General features: G+C 36.0%; 1 protein-coding gene across 1 annotated transcript in view; it reads right to left on the minus strand.

The window, feature by feature from the left end:
- LOC147064146 (uncharacterized) overlaps nucleotides 1–12,620 on the minus strand; it is a 25,676-nt gene extending 13,056 nt beyond the window's left edge. Inside the window, exons 1-9 of the mRNA XM_085958624.1 lie at nucleotides 12,498–12,620; nucleotides 11,721–11,910; nucleotides 10,139–10,315; nucleotides 8,156–8,410; nucleotides 7,375–7,498; nucleotides 4,546–4,698; nucleotides 4,020–4,182; nucleotides 3,612–3,784; nucleotides 856–1,089 (exon numbers count right to left, since the gene is read on the minus strand). Coding sequence (XP_085814750.1) covers nucleotides 856–1,089; nucleotides 3,612–3,784; nucleotides 4,020–4,182; nucleotides 4,546–4,698; nucleotides 7,375–7,498; nucleotides 8,156–8,410; nucleotides 10,139–10,315; nucleotides 11,721–11,910; nucleotides 12,498–12,523 — 1,495 coding nt within the window. The 5' untranslated portion in view covers nucleotides 12,524–12,620. The remainder of the gene's footprint in view (nucleotides 1–855; nucleotides 1,090–3,611; nucleotides 3,785–4,019; nucleotides 4,183–4,545; nucleotides 4,699–7,374; nucleotides 7,499–8,155; nucleotides 8,411–10,138; nucleotides 10,316–11,720; nucleotides 11,911–12,497) is intronic.
- Nucleotides 12,621–15,846: the final 3,226 nt, after the last annotated feature.

A 15,846-nucleotide genomic window follows, 5' to 3' on the forward strand; every position in this document is an offset into this window, starting at 1 on the left:
AATCAAATATTCATAAAAATAGGTACCTAATTAATTAGTTACTTGGGGTGTCGATGAATTAAACAAAAGACAATTTATTGTCATTGGAGAGATATACAGGGGACTTATGGATACATAATAGTACGAAACTGTCTTATCAACAATGACATTAATATGGACGAAGCATCTAGAAAATAAAATGACACTCACTTTGTGTAGGGTCTGCCGGATGGCGAAATTCATATTTTAATATCGGTATCCTACACTCAAATGAGCATTCTGGTTGTAAGCGGTCTAGCGACACCGCTGGGTCTGCCCATACAAAATTTCTGACTGTCAGGTTTCGACTCTACCGTTATTATTGTGTTACAAAATGCCAATGTGCCTAGTTAAAAATTGTAAAAAAATCTACTAAACACTCCAAGAAAGATGGGATATCACTTTTCATGTGTTAGTATTATTTATTATTTATAAAATGCCATTTTAAGATATTGATGAATGTTTATTCAATGCAATTGAATGACAGGAACCATTGGACAGTCAGTCGCCTGTGATTCGCTGAGCTCACTTGCGTCTAATCTCCGAGAAGTCGTAAGTAACCGAGAATCTGTTTCTAACGCAATGAGTCATGACACTAATACGCCATTACAATAAAGGTTATATTACTATAAATTCTCGAAGCTTGTATCGCATAATGGAAACGGATACGTCATATGGTCACGTGACATCTACCTATACATCTGTGAATGACTTTCATGTACAATTTCTCGTGCGCGCCGGGTATGAAGTGAGTTGTCCATTTAATATGTCATTGCTTATCAAACACATTTCAAGTCTCATGAACTTTTGACTAAAAGAAATTGTATAATTACTTACTCTGATGTTGTAGTTCGAATTCAGCTTTAGGATTCAATATATCAGAAATAATTTTCGAAACATCCTCATTTACAGATTTCTGTTTCACATTGGTGCCACATAGACACTCTTCATTTTTATTATCTTCAGTTGGACTTCCTAATGGTTGCTCTGTGTCTGCAATATCTTGAAGCGGTGACTCAGGGATATCGTTCGGTTTGACACACTTTCGTGCCATTCCTCTTGTTGTCATCCCTACAATAATGCACATATAATATTCATATTTATTTTATAGAAAGACAAAAATACTTTCATCCATATCTCATTAAGGCCGGAGTGCTGTGTAAAGTTGAGAATGGAGAATTTGGGATATCAATCCGAGCTTATACCCCGTTTACATGTGCACGGATTTACTTCTGAATTTTCATGCGACAGTTGGGATTTTTTTGATCTGCGCCTGCGCATTCGAATGATAGTGGCGAACCTGCCGGCAAAAAAACCAACTACACTGCGGAGAGACTCATTTTGAGGTTAACCGAATTTTACGACCTGTCAAGTAGGGACATAAAATGACAACATCGTGTTTCGCTTACTCTTGAAAAAAGAGATTAGAGAGACAGTCAGCACTTTTACGTTTAAACAGTTATTCTTACGATAGTGTAAAATACGCACTATTGCTGCCAGTAAATCCATGCACGTGTACGGTGCTATTAGCCTAGATAATTTGTAAACATGGCATTATGATACATCGTCATTTCTAATTTTAGAAATTAATATTTAATGACCATATATGAAATATATTAATACCATAAAAGAGTATTGTTGTAAACATCGTCATGTTTCATCAATTGAGAATAAAGCCATATAAATGGTACATAAGATGTCTGTGGCCATAGTACTTTTTCAAATTATGTATAGCATTATATCTTAAAATTTAACAGATTAAATAACACAGACGGCCCTCGATTTTCGCACGTAATTGGTTCCTGAAAATCGAAAATAGAGGGATGTAAAAAAAAACATCAAAAAGTGTAAAAAAGTGTTGAAAATATTTATTTATGGGTATAATAAAGTTAACGAGGTTTATTAGCAATCAGGTGTTTACTTTATAAATTTGTAATAAGAGATAGTTGAATAACACCCTTTTACGTATTTGAAAAGGTGACGGGAAGCGGAGAAGAGAGGAGCGACTGCATTAAAGCGCACAGTATTTGCATCATCAACATAAATTAAAATTTTAAGAAATGTACGAAATAGCGAATTGTGCGAAAGTAGAACGTTTGAAAGTCGAGGGCCGCCTGTATAGTCAAATATATTCAGTAAATTATTCAATGGAGTTTCGACTAGAAAATCGACTCATAATTTTGGAGCTAATATAATATTTATAGTTCCATATTTGCCTTGTTCCATATCAGTGGCGAAGGGTGACTTTTGGAAAGAGGTAGGCTGTGGAGTAACCGAGTTGGTCAGATATATTTACAGGAAATAAGAAGATAACCCTATATTACTACTGATGAATAGGTACACTAAATCGATGAAATTTCAAAATCTCAATTAGTTTGATATAATTATTTTATAAATAAGCAATTAGATTGAATTATGTATTTTCGTATAAACGTAACATATGCTCAAAATATATTATCTATCATCTTTGAAAATATCCGTTGTTGTGTATAATATGTTCCATAACAATTTATATTTTAACCTGTAAAACTAGACATTTTAAAATACTTCTATATTTAAAAGACAGACTTAGGTATAAATAACTGATAAATAAAAATGGCGAGATAAATTATTTTATATTTTTAACAACAATCAATATTTATATGTGATTGAATCCCATAGAAATTATTTTTTAAATCATCTTCTTATTAATTATTTTGAATAAATGTGTGGATGTAAGCGCTAACTAAACAGCCTATGATTTCGGAATAAAAAGCCAGACAGAGACTGGTGTCAGTGGCGTCACGTGACTAAAAACGCATACAAACCACATCTTAAATTCCCATCGAATATTTCATAACATAGTTGAATCCATGCGGCAGTAGTTATGGTTATAAACCTTACTAATTTATAAAATAAAGCTATGTACTTCTGAATTTTGACGATAGATGATTATCAATTATCTTGGATTTTTCAGTGTATTTATTTTTTTTAATTTAAATTATTTGCTTGAAGATCTATTTTTCTTAGTAGGTAGGCTTTAAATAATCGCCTAATATAGAGCCTTCGCTACTGACACATATGTATTTATATTTTATGACAGTTTTATATAATTATCATCACCCATTACCTGAAGGTCCATTCTTTCCCATTCAAAAAATGCAAATATTAAAATTAAATTGCTGCTTTTGTAGAAGTGCAAACTTACAAAAACAAAAGACAGATTACACTTGATGCATTTTTGCAGAATTAACTTGTGTGTAGGTACCTACTTATTATTTTATTTTAGAATTTACTATGCTCCTAGCTATTGCAAAGAGACATTTCAAATTTTTTTAAAAGAAAAATGTTCATTGTTTAATTTCATGTGGAAAATGCCCTAGTCCCGATGTGTCTCAATTAAGCAGAATCGAATGTATTTTACTTTTCTAAACTAAAAAAGTCAACATGCATCTGTATTTATGTAGTCGCGGATCGAGCCTGCGACCCATGGCTTCATTATCGGCCACTCTGCCAACCGGGTCACACTCCGCTCGTAAGACGCGTGTATGATGAATGAATCTTTTGTACTGCAATGGATCTGAATGTATATTGTACTATATTGTATTACGTACTTCGTACTGGAATGTTGGGAGCATCAATGACCAAGTCCTCTGATTCACTGTCACTCGATATGTCACAGGCTTCATCTTTTCCCGAAACCTCAATTTCACTCGTGATACTTTTGGCACTGATGGATATGGCGTACTGCCTGCAATTCGCGCAGTATTCTATCTTTGGGACCTCACTAAAATAAAATAATATAATATAGAAATTTAGTAGTTAGAATATTTAAAATTATTTTGAATAACTGTCAATGCGTCGGATCTGACTGAAAATTTGAGACGTCCTTTGAAAAATGATATTTGCCACCAGTGATTTTACTTTATTAACTGTGGCGTCATTTCATAGAACTTTAACAAACTTTTCTAACTACCCCGTAAAAGTTAGTTTTAAAATGAAAATAAATACACAACACTTACCAGATACTCTCATTGTTGGTATCCTTTTTATCATTTTGTAAGAGTGCAGATTTCAACAAAAGTTTACTACACCACGCAGACTTCTGCTGACCGGTGAGGTGGCGAGGTGGCAGTGAGCGGTCCACATAAGCCACCGTGTGGGTGGTCAATTTACCATGAGCATCTGCAGATACAACAGATTTTATTTTAACAAATCATTAAAAAATATTTCATTATGAGATCTGTTTCAAAGATTTGGAGTTTGACTACTGACTGACTGTAGCGAGTCTTATCACCTTTAAGTATTATAATACTTGATGCCCAGGCCCAGTCTTAGAGTGATTGGACCAATCGGGCCTTGTATTCTAAATTGGGTTGAAATGCTTGTGGTTTTTGACAGACGCGAGCAATAATATGTACTGTGAAGATAGCTAGAGATGTATGCGGAATGACTTTAAGCGGATTTAATCATTAGTATTAGAAGTCTTTTTCTCAGCTTCACTTTCATACATTTAAACTTTCATATATTTAATATTTTTTTATTTACCAGTTAATTTATAGTCCTTTATCAACACCGGTAAATCCCATGATCTCCCGAATGGTGCGTGATTGTCAGCGAGTGTTTTTAAACCGCTCGAAGATATGACTATATTGGCTCTGTGCTGGATTGCCAATTGTTCACACTTTTCATCATCACACACTGAAAATAATCAATAATTACATTGAGATGTATCAATTAGCCAACTGCCAATACTGATATAATGACACTTGGAAGGATATATTTGTTGTATGACAGAATGTTTGAAATCCTGTGAGCAATCTTTGAATTGCTTCTACTGAGTCTATGGATATGCTGTAAATATGGCACGGCAAGTATTTACATTGAATGGTAAGTATTATTGCTACTTTCCATTTATAATTTTTAACACTTCGCGAGCCTACTACTACAAGGTTCTAAGTGTTCGTCCTTGAGAAAACAAACCCAACAATGAAGTACTATTCTATGCTGCCTCATTGTTACTTTTGTTTCGCCAAGGACAAACACTTAGAACCTGCTAGTTCTCGACTCACGACTTGCCATTCCTTGATGGAATATATATTAATTAGTCATAATATGTAATAGCCAAATGATAAAAGAAATTATTATACAACTTCAGACACTGTTTCGTGGAAATGAATATTTATGGCTTTTAAGAGGGGGCTCAAGAGAAGGAGATTGAAATATAATTTAGTATAAAAAGGACATCGGCATCGTTAGGACATTAATTTAAATCGATATTTTCGCAAAAATCACTAATCATCGGAGATTTTATTTAAAAAAAAAAAAATTGTTATTGGTATTGTCGGCCATATTACAAATTATTATTTGATAAACACCTGCAAGTGTTCGCCGATCAGAAAACAGGGCTGTCAAAATAATACTTGAATTAATATTTTTAAAATGTTAATTTCATCATAGTTTTTAATCAAACCCGTGCAAGTACATACTGATAACTTGGGTGGATATCGTAGCAAACATACTATTGATATATTTACGGGTATTTTATTATTATTACCTAATTTAAATTGAGCATAGGTTGATACTCAAATACTATTATAGTATGTTTATGATTTCGAGAAAATAATACAATGGTATATAATCCATATCAATTATTTGAAAACATTACATTTGCATGTAGGTACATGTATAATATAGTGAAAAGGTCAAATACCTGTTTAATTTGCAAGATAACATCAAAATTTGTATATACTTACCTAAATGAAGAATGACATCCATGAGTGAGCACGGCTCAAAGCTTGGAAAATGTGTTTTTATTTCCATTTGAAAATATTTTAATTGTGTATTATTTTATTACAGAATCATAATACATTATATAACTAATAGAACATACTGTTTTTTTCTATATATAAAAAAGACTGGAAGGAACATATTATTGTGTCACGGCAATCAAGAAAGGCCGGAAAATATGGCCAACAATGCATGATACACAAACATAAAATACACAAAATTACCTATTTAAGTTTACCGCACACGTGCAGACCACACGATATTTGTTTACGCAAAGTCATCACTTTCCAAAATGGCGAATTTGGTTGCCAGTTTTTATGTTCTTTCCTGTCTTTTTTTATTCGTAGGTTTGTTTACTATGTACACCAAGAAATTTCCATTTATAAAATCGGAAATGAGTTTTGGAATATAATGCAACTAAAGCTGGAAAAATTCTATCATGGGTGTTTACTTCTTGAATTAGTTGACCCCAGAAACAACAGGTCCATTCCACTACGTGAACCACAGTGGATATTATGCCGGGTCCACATTGGCAACATGTCACCGGCAACCTCGTTAAATTTTACGATAAGTATGATAATTATCGTAAAATTTATTGAGGTTGTTGCGCGACATGTTGCCAGTGTGGACCCAGCATTAGATGCACAAAACTTAAATAAAATATATTATAAATAAAATTTAAAAAGTACAAAATAATTAATTGCGTCGACAGCCCTGGTGTCATTTTTTATTTGCCCGCCAGTCGGATGGGCAAATAAAAAAATAATGTGTATGGTGACTGTATGTTAATAATTATTTTTAGGCACTCATGATATAAATTATTGAGCCCATTGGCTTTACATATAATAATGGTACTACCTACCACTTGTTTCACTAGTATAAAAGTGAAGTTGCGCAGGCAACAAAAAGTCACTTTCTTTTTATAATAGGCAGACACTAAATTCTACGTTTAAAAAAATATGCATTAGAATTAAACAATACCTATTATTTTTAATACGTAGGTCCTAAACATTACAAATAAACACTATTCATTAGTAATGTTTTTTGGATAGCACATGAAATAAAAATGTAGGTAGATATGTATTTCAACATCCTTCGTATGTTTAGTTCTCGGACAATTTCAGGTTAAAAAGTTATTAATATATTATTAAGTTTATATTGTGGCTAACACATGATCAAAAAAGTTATCATATCCATCATATCAGTTGCAATACTTCCCACCAAAGAACTGATAAACATATTGAATTTAGTAACATTTATTAGAAAGTACTATTTTTTGGTCACCCCATAGCTTCACTTCACAAGCTTCACTTGGAGGGAGTTTATTGAGACAAACATTGGCGGCAACCTTTTTATATTAACTAGTAGACCAGTTATTATGGACCACATGTAAAAAAATCATATTTTCAATTCTCAAGGCCGATTCTGTAGAGCGTCCCTTTAATGCAGTCAATACTATGCAGACTATATTCCCGTTACGTTCGTCAGCTCAGACTCATTGGATATTTGTACAAATCTATAAATCGTCTGGAGTTGGCCCCTAAGAATTGATTTAAATTTTTGATTATTGAGAAACAAATTACTTACCAGAGACATGTTTATTTGAAGAGTCTTTAATCGTTGCTAGGCTTGAGTTTATGTCATCTTGTGATTTTGTTAAATATATTGCTCCATTATTTAATACTGGCAAATCAAAAAGAGGCGGGTTACCCTAAAATATAAAATTATATTAATTTATGTTAAATATACTTTACTAAGCTAATATACCAAAGACACCCATGATGGTTACCGCGTTGGTTTAATGTCGTGGGCTCTCGGTCTGGAAAATTCACATCCTGTTTATTAATGTGTATTTGGACCCAGAGAATGGACCTAATAGATTGAGCAACTGCCAAACATCCATTTCTCGGAAAATAAATAAAAACTTGTTGATACAACCTCCACTCCCATATGGTTTTTTAAGGATCAAACATGGTAAAAAAAAGCCAATATTACGTAAAAAACTAGTTTTAAGGCAGGAGTTTTTATAACGTATCGTGATAAAAAAAAATAGGTCGTTTGGCATATGTATTGTGTCGTGGAATATTTTCAACAATTTTTGAGATAATAAATAGCATATTATGATACATTATATATGTTTTCGGAAGCAAAATTTTCAATAAAGGTCTAAAACTTGACTTGAATTCTGCATGGAATGTTCAATTCGGATGAAAAATTGTTTTCTGGCAGGAACAGCTTAAAAAAACCACTCAGTTTTGGACAGATATTTTTTAGTGATAAAATTTAATAAAAATAAAGTATATTTATAGCGAGGTGTTAATGTATGATACGGTCAGATTAAGATAATAGATATGCCAAAATAAATTACCTCATTTTTTAGAGAATCTAATAGCGATATTCCGATTGGGTTTTCATTAGTATAGACAAGCGGTAACATGGCAGCCATCTGATAGAACTGTGGATATTTCTTTACTCTCGTTAAACGATCTTGCCACACCGACTCGATGAACTTCTCATGTGATAAAACCATTTGCAAGTGTCGCCCACAAATTTTTGTTGTCCAGCAATCTTTGACATGATCACTGAAGAGTTTCTGTTCTGATTGTATAGTTGGCTTTAGTTCCTACGAAAAGAATGAGATTATTATTTTACATGCAGTGTATACTTTATTCACACAAATATCTCGACACGACCTACGTAAAGTAGGTACTTTATATGCAAATAAATTATTTTATAGGAGAAAGTATAGATAAAGTACTTTGTGCCAATTTTATTTAATAAACATGTACGAGGTCTGTTCAAAAATTATTTGACCTTTGGCCGGGAAAAATACAATTACTCACAAGGAGGTTTGAAACCCTAATGGCATCAAAACATTTCTCCAAGTAGTCCCGTCATCGTTGGAGGCATTTCTGGATTAAGAATGGAGTATAATTAGATCATCGTGTTCTCCATAATGTTTTTTGTGCCACAAATTGGGTCCTTTTCAATGGCATTTTCAGCTTAGCGGACAGCAAAAATCACTAGGAGCCAAGTCGGTATAGTAGGGAGCCTGACACCACAAGATCCAGTCTCTGGCATCTGAAGGTAATGGATGCCTTCCAGATAGTACTTGTTCCATTGCCGAAGGGTGGAGGTAGGTTTTTAAGATCTAACATAAATAGTGTACACTAAACTTTGTCAGTCAAACGTATTTGTTTTCATTGAACAATTTGAAAATGGTGGTGGTTAGTTTTTAAAATTAAATTAAACCCTGTCTAAATCACCCCATCTCTTCAACGGAGGAAACTTCCAGTGCTTCATTTGTTTCCATGGAAAAAAAAAACAAATGTCGGATTATTTTTGAACAGACCTCGTAAATTAAAAATTGTTGACTCTTTCTGGCATTAATCCCAGTTTTAGTTCTACATTTTTGTGTTGTTTCCTTATAGAACCATAAAATTTAATAGTATTGATAAATAACTTACTTTTTATATTCAATGAATAAAATAAATAACAAAATTTAAAAGTGCAACAGTCTTTATTGAACATATATAATTTGGAAACACCTTAGAATAACACAAAAAAAATATGGCGTCAGAATAGATATGTTTCTGAGGCCTTTCCAAATTATGTATGATCAATAAAAACTGTTGCATTTTCAAATCTTGTGAATCATTTGTCGAATAAAAAAAGTGCTTTATTAAGTGCAAGTACATGAAGACTAAAATTTGTAGATGTTGGGTAGGAATTAAGGTAGGTACCTATTGTTAGTACCTTGATTCAAACCACAAAAGCTGATAACCAATATTAACGAAATTTGAGAAGCGCTTCAGTTGCATGACTATTAGTTAATTTCATCATAATTAGGTACGGTGCAGGTGGCTAAATCTGTAAAGCACATTGGCCTCACTCGGATGGATGTAGGTTCGAATACTGTCCGGCACTACATAATATTTCAAGATATTTTCTAACAGGTATGTTTCTGAGGCATTTCTAAATTGTATGTACCATTGCATCACTTAATTCTATATCGAACTAACCATAAAAAATCAAAGTTTTTCAATTGAAAGTAGTGCTCTGGTGCTATTATCATGGAATAAGTTTTTTTGACTTGTTTTTGTATTGAACTAGGGCAGTGGCTATCCAAAGTGACTGTTTGAAAAATATGATAGGGACACTCTCGATTGGCAGTTCCAAAAAGTTACAGTCTTGAATCTGATTCTGACAGAAAATTAACAGAACATTAAGTACATGTGTTTTGGCGACATGAAAGACGTTTATACACTATGGGCACCGTGAAATGAGTTGAGTGAAATGAGTGAAAAAGTTTGAAAATCACTGAACTAGGACATGGCTAGGTCGTACATACATTAAAGATTTTCAATTCACTTTGATTGACTTCCGTTCTGGGCATAGAAAAGCAGTTGGTGTTGAAGAACCGTAAGACGTTGATGCATATTTTATGTTGTTCCGGTGTGAGTTTCGAGACTTGGGGATATAACGGAAGCTTTTTTAGGCCTGGTATATACTCTTGGAGGGTATACTTCTGAAAAGGAGAAAATCAATAAAGATTAATTATTATATTCATTCATTTATTATATCAAACTTAAACTATACTAGATAAAACCATCTCAAGTGTTTTCCAAAGCGCAGAATATTGAACATGATATAGAATATTGTAATAATAATAATTAGAATTTTATTAATCACGGTTCTTTATTAATATTAAAACAGATCATTAGCCTCTCCCTTACCGAGACCATTTGTGTATGGTGCCAGCACCACATCCTCCTAGAGGTGACCCTGGTATCGCAGAACACAGCGAATCTAGACTGGAAAGTCAATAAATATCCCTGGTATTGGGCAGCAGCAATTACCAGTACTGATGTAAGGTGGAGAGGATAGACTTTCGCTACAGCTTACACTTAGATAACTGAAGGCATGGTCGCAACGGCTTTAATGGCTTTGACACCGCAATGTGGAAAGCAACGGGAAACTACCACGTTAACTATGTCCCTAGTAATCATCATGGCTGGAAAATCAAATTGTATGGCCCTTAGCCCCGGCAGGCCTTAAATGGTCAGAGGGTGCTAAGGATCCCCGGGCCGGCTATAAAGATTGCGACCTGGAATGTGCGATCAATGTTTAAAAGTGGAAAATTGCAAAAGGTCATTATGGAAATGAATAGGTTAAAATTAGATATCCTTGACATCAGCGAAGTGAAGTGGAAAGGAAACGGCAGATTTAAAACTGACAACGGCGCCTTGTATTACTCGGGAAATGATGATAATCACCATCGAAATGGAGAGGGTATCATAGTGACCGATAAAATTAACAGATCAGTCAATAGTTTTGTTCCCTACTCTGACATAGTAATGTTATTACAACTAAAATTGTAGATGGGTAATGTTAAGGCGATACATCAGTGAAACGGCAAATAATTTTCAACTATAGGCGCGACGAAATTTTGGACTCGCTGGCATTCGGAGGGAGAACGTCGAGTTGGAAAAAAATCAATTTGTTTCGCGATGGCGACGGGGGTATTAATTCTTAAATCATGTAAAAATGACTAAAAACGTTACCCATTTACTTGAAAAAGAAAACATGTCAATGAATATATTATTATTGTTACTAATAGAACAATAAACAGAACATTAAATGGACGCATGTTGGATTTATATGACAAATTATATTTCGGTCGGCATGCGTCATTTGCACCCGCGACCCGCAATCCGCGCATCGCCTAGCCACGATCCTTTTAGTCCGTTCCTCAACTGAGGTTTAGCCTTAATATAATACAGGTGTACGCTCCAACTGCCGATAAAGATGACGACGTTATAGAAGAATTCTATGAACAGATAAATGTAATTTTAAAATTGACGAAAGATAATGAAGTTACCTTTGTTTTAGTCAGAGTAGAGCAGAAGTTTAGTAAAAAAATTAGAGCTTACGGGAACGTGTTTCGTTTTGTTTTTCTTCTTCATAAATGTCATTGAAAATGCTTTTGGAACACTTTCTTCCTCTGAATCGGAACTTAGAAATGGATTTCGGAAAGTGCCTTTAATTATTCGAAATGTTGCAGATTTTTCAAAATTTGATTCATCGTTGATAAAATATTTGTTGTCCGGTATATCATAGGTCCTGAACAAAATAAAGACAGTAGTGTAAGATGGGTAAAATGATACCTAACTACTTATAGTAAATGATATTCAATAAGATGGTATCCCTACCATGTCCGATCCTAATAAGATCATATGGGCCTCCATAGAGTGGAGGTTTGTATTAACAGATTTTGTGTTTACAAAAAATTGATGTCAACCACATGCTCAACCCATCAGGTCCATACTCTGACTCATACACAAATTGAAAACAATATGTGTACTTGCCAAACCCGGGATCCGAACCCACGATTCACGTCGTTATACTTAAACCACGCGGCCATCGTGGGTGTTATATTATACTTTAAATAATAATATGTATAAGCCCCATACACTCTCTTGAAATAGGAAAATGTTCCTACCATGTAGGTAGCATGTTCATATTATTATGATGTATGAATAACTATAAAAAATTTGGTTTTTGGGTCGTCAGCATGTGTTTCTTTTTTTCCTCGACTTTTTCATTCTCAAGATAATAATATTATCGAGGTAGAGAATAAGCACACGGTGACATAGGAATATTATATTTGATAATTATTTTGGTTTAAGTAATTTTGGGGTAGTTCTTACCAGTCGATATTATTTAGTTCTTCCATTGCTTTTATTTGTTATCTGTATTTTGTATTTTGTATATTATATTTTAATATTTAAGTTATGAAATGTCAATTTGACAGTTTGCCGCTCGAGACATGCAATATTGCCATAATAAAAAATGCATTTGTGTTACTTTACGAAAAAATAATTCATTTAGAAACAGTGGTTGACAACCTAGATTCTCTTTGTTTATTATATATTATTCGAATTTGACTTTGAAGTCCTTGAGAGAGGGTTTGCTCTTTCTTCTCCGCGTGAGGTTATATTCTACTAATTTATTTTCCTTTTTCTTGTCGTTGGTCATTCCTCCGTTTTTATTTACTGGTCATACCCGCGCGTCCATTTTTTATGTATGGAGTTTGGGACCCCTTTGTCTTCATTCTGGATTTGGCTTTCTTATTGTTTACATGTTGCGTTTGACAGTTCATTCTAATTATCAAAAAAATTATCTTGGACGAACGTTAAGTGATAAGTGATTATGGCGCAACATCTGAATGACCGTGAGGAGGATATTCTAATGCCAGCGCTCCATTGGCACGCAAGTCAGACGATTTACAGTCTTCGGACTTTTTTTTCGCGTGGAGCACCCCAGATCTGCAGACTTTTTAATCCGCAGACCAGGCTCGCTGGATTTCAAACATGTTTGATATTTTTGCCAGACTTCGTCAGTCGATCACTATGCGAATTCGATTTGTCATTAATACGCAATCATTCGGACCGGAAAAAAATCTGTAATTGTTTTAAACATTTTCATTGATTAATTTGTTAATTTACACATTATAAAATGAGAGATTTACAATTAATTTTTTTATTTGTATTTATGAAATTCATAAAATAAATCGTAAAACTTGTGTTGTTTTCACTGCTATATTATTTTATGCAAGTCTACATATAAATAACACAAAATTATAGGATTATCGGAAGACATTACGAGAATCATAACTTTTCACTTTTGACAGCTCGACTTTTTTATTCGTTCGTTGATCAGTAGCAGAGCATAGACAAATCGGACGATTTATTGTCCTCGGACTTTTGGCTCGCCAATGGAGCGCTGGCATAAAAGCAACGGACACCAAACGGCGAAGCAGAACTGCTACAGGAAAAAAGTTCAACGTACGAGCGTCGATTAAGATGCTGATGTTTGAGGTTACGTACCTTATTTCAGCAGGAGGACCGGCAAGGAGTGGCACAACGCCCAAAAAACAATTCTTGACGGCCCCTATGGTCACAGAGTTAGGTCTAAATGACAAGTTGCGTCGGTGCGACCACACGTCATCAGCTAACCATCTGACGGACCATCGCGGCCCTCCAGAATGCGATGTTTTCCCACCGGGACAGCTTCTGGAAGGGTATGTAAGGGTTAGTGGATTGGGCAACCAATCCTCAAAACATCATAACAGCGATGAGCCTGTACCAAAAAATCGAAGAGGGTTTTGGGGACAAGGCATTATAAAATTTGCGAGAACATGACTCAGATCCTTACCGGAAGGATAAAATCACTCGGGAGGCACTATCAAAGATTCCTCCGAGCTGAGAGTCCCGGAACACTCACATTATGGCCGGGGTACTCCCAAGGGGCGACATCTTGTGGGAAGGAAGTTCTCCATCGGAGGTACGGGCTCCACCAGGGATCCGTACTCTAAGCGGAGGTGACCGCATCTGGACAACCAACAACATTGGGGGCCGCCTTAGAGACTTTCGGGGAGTCTGGTTGGCGTAGTGTACCCCTCCCCCTCCAACATTGGTAAAAATAATAGCCGTAGCCCGCGTAAGTCTTTAAGACCCCGCGTAAGACTTAAAGAACTCAGGGGTTCTAGAAGAAGCGGGTCCAACCTCCAGTTTTCTCTCAACCCTGTTTCTGATCAAGAAAGAAGACGGGACTCTATGCCCTGTTTTCAACCGAAAGCGTTTGAATGCGTTCCTACACCCAAAGCCATTCAAACTAATTCACCATTACGAGGTTCCAGCCGTCTTACAAACAGAAGACTTGCTATTGATAATAGATCTATGCCAGGCGTACCTCCAGGTACCCATGGCTTCTCAACATCACCGATTCGTTCGACTAGCCTACCAAGGAGAGCTCCTACAATTCACGTGTCTCCCGTTCGTGCTGTCAGCCACTCCGATTATGTTGGCATCCCTGACCAATTGGATCGCCGAACGCCTACGAAAGAATGGCTGAGAATATTCACTTACCTAGACGACTTCTTAGTAGCCAACCAATCCGAGAAACAGTATCGGTTCAGGTGGAATACAGGATAACCTTCCTACAGTCTTTAGGGTGGTTAATAAATATTAAAAGATCCTGTCTGAACCCAAGCCAACAATGAGGGTTCCTGGACATCACGTGTGACACACACAACAAGCGGAGGTTTCTGTCGCCGGAGAAGTGTGTAGCACTCCGTCACTATCTGCTAATGCAGGTACAAAAAGGCAGTTGGTCCCTCAGACAGGCACATATCCAATCCCTTCTGGGGCGACTCAACTTCACATCCTACCTCCACGAGGAAGGTTGTATTGCCGACGGCTACAACGCTCCAGTCATGAATATGGCCGAGGTACCATCCTCGCTAATTGATGACAATCCCACCACAGGCCCAACAGGACATCATGTGGTGGCCCTAGGCGATAGGATCCTCAGATTTGACACAACACAGGAACAAAAAGGCAGTCGGTCCCTCAGGCAGGCACATGTTCAATCCCTTCTGGGGCGACTTAACTTCGCAGCCTACCTCCACGAGGAAGGTTGTATTGCCGACGGCTACAACGCTCCAGTCATCAATATGGCCGAGGTACCATCCTCGCTAATTGATGACAATCCCACCACAGGCCCAACAGGACATCATGTGGTGGCCCTAGGCGATAGGATCCTCAGATTTGACACAACGCAGGAACAAAAAAGCAGTTGGTCCCTCAGGCAGGCACATGTTCAATCCCTTCTGGGGCGACTTAACTTCGCATCCTACCTCCACGAGGAAGGTTGCATTGCCGACGGCTACAAAGCTCCAGTCATCAATATTGTCGAGGTCCCATTCTCGCCAATAGGCGACAATCCCACCACAAGCCTAACAGGACATCATGTGGTGGCTCCATGTGATAGGCTCCTCAGAGTTGACACACAGAACGACATTCAATCACTTCCTGACGACAGACGCAGCCGACACAGGCTAGGGAGCCCAACTGAATGAACACCACCTATCAGGTACGTGGGAACAAGACCAGTTAGCATGGCATGGCATTCCAACAGGAAGGAAATGTTTGCAATTCAATCTCGGGTACAATCAATCATAGGATCAGATCTGCTTCTGCAGACAGACAACAAAAC

The sequence above is a fragment of the Rhyacophila brunnea genome, unplaced genomic scaffold (assembly GCF_057557595.1).
Source record: "Rhyacophila brunnea isolate RB1 unplaced genomic scaffold, BYU_Rbru_1.0 scaffold_8, whole genome shotgun sequence".
NCBI classification, from domain to species: Eukaryota; Metazoa; Arthropoda; class Insecta; order Trichoptera; family Rhyacophilidae; genus Rhyacophila; species Rhyacophila brunnea.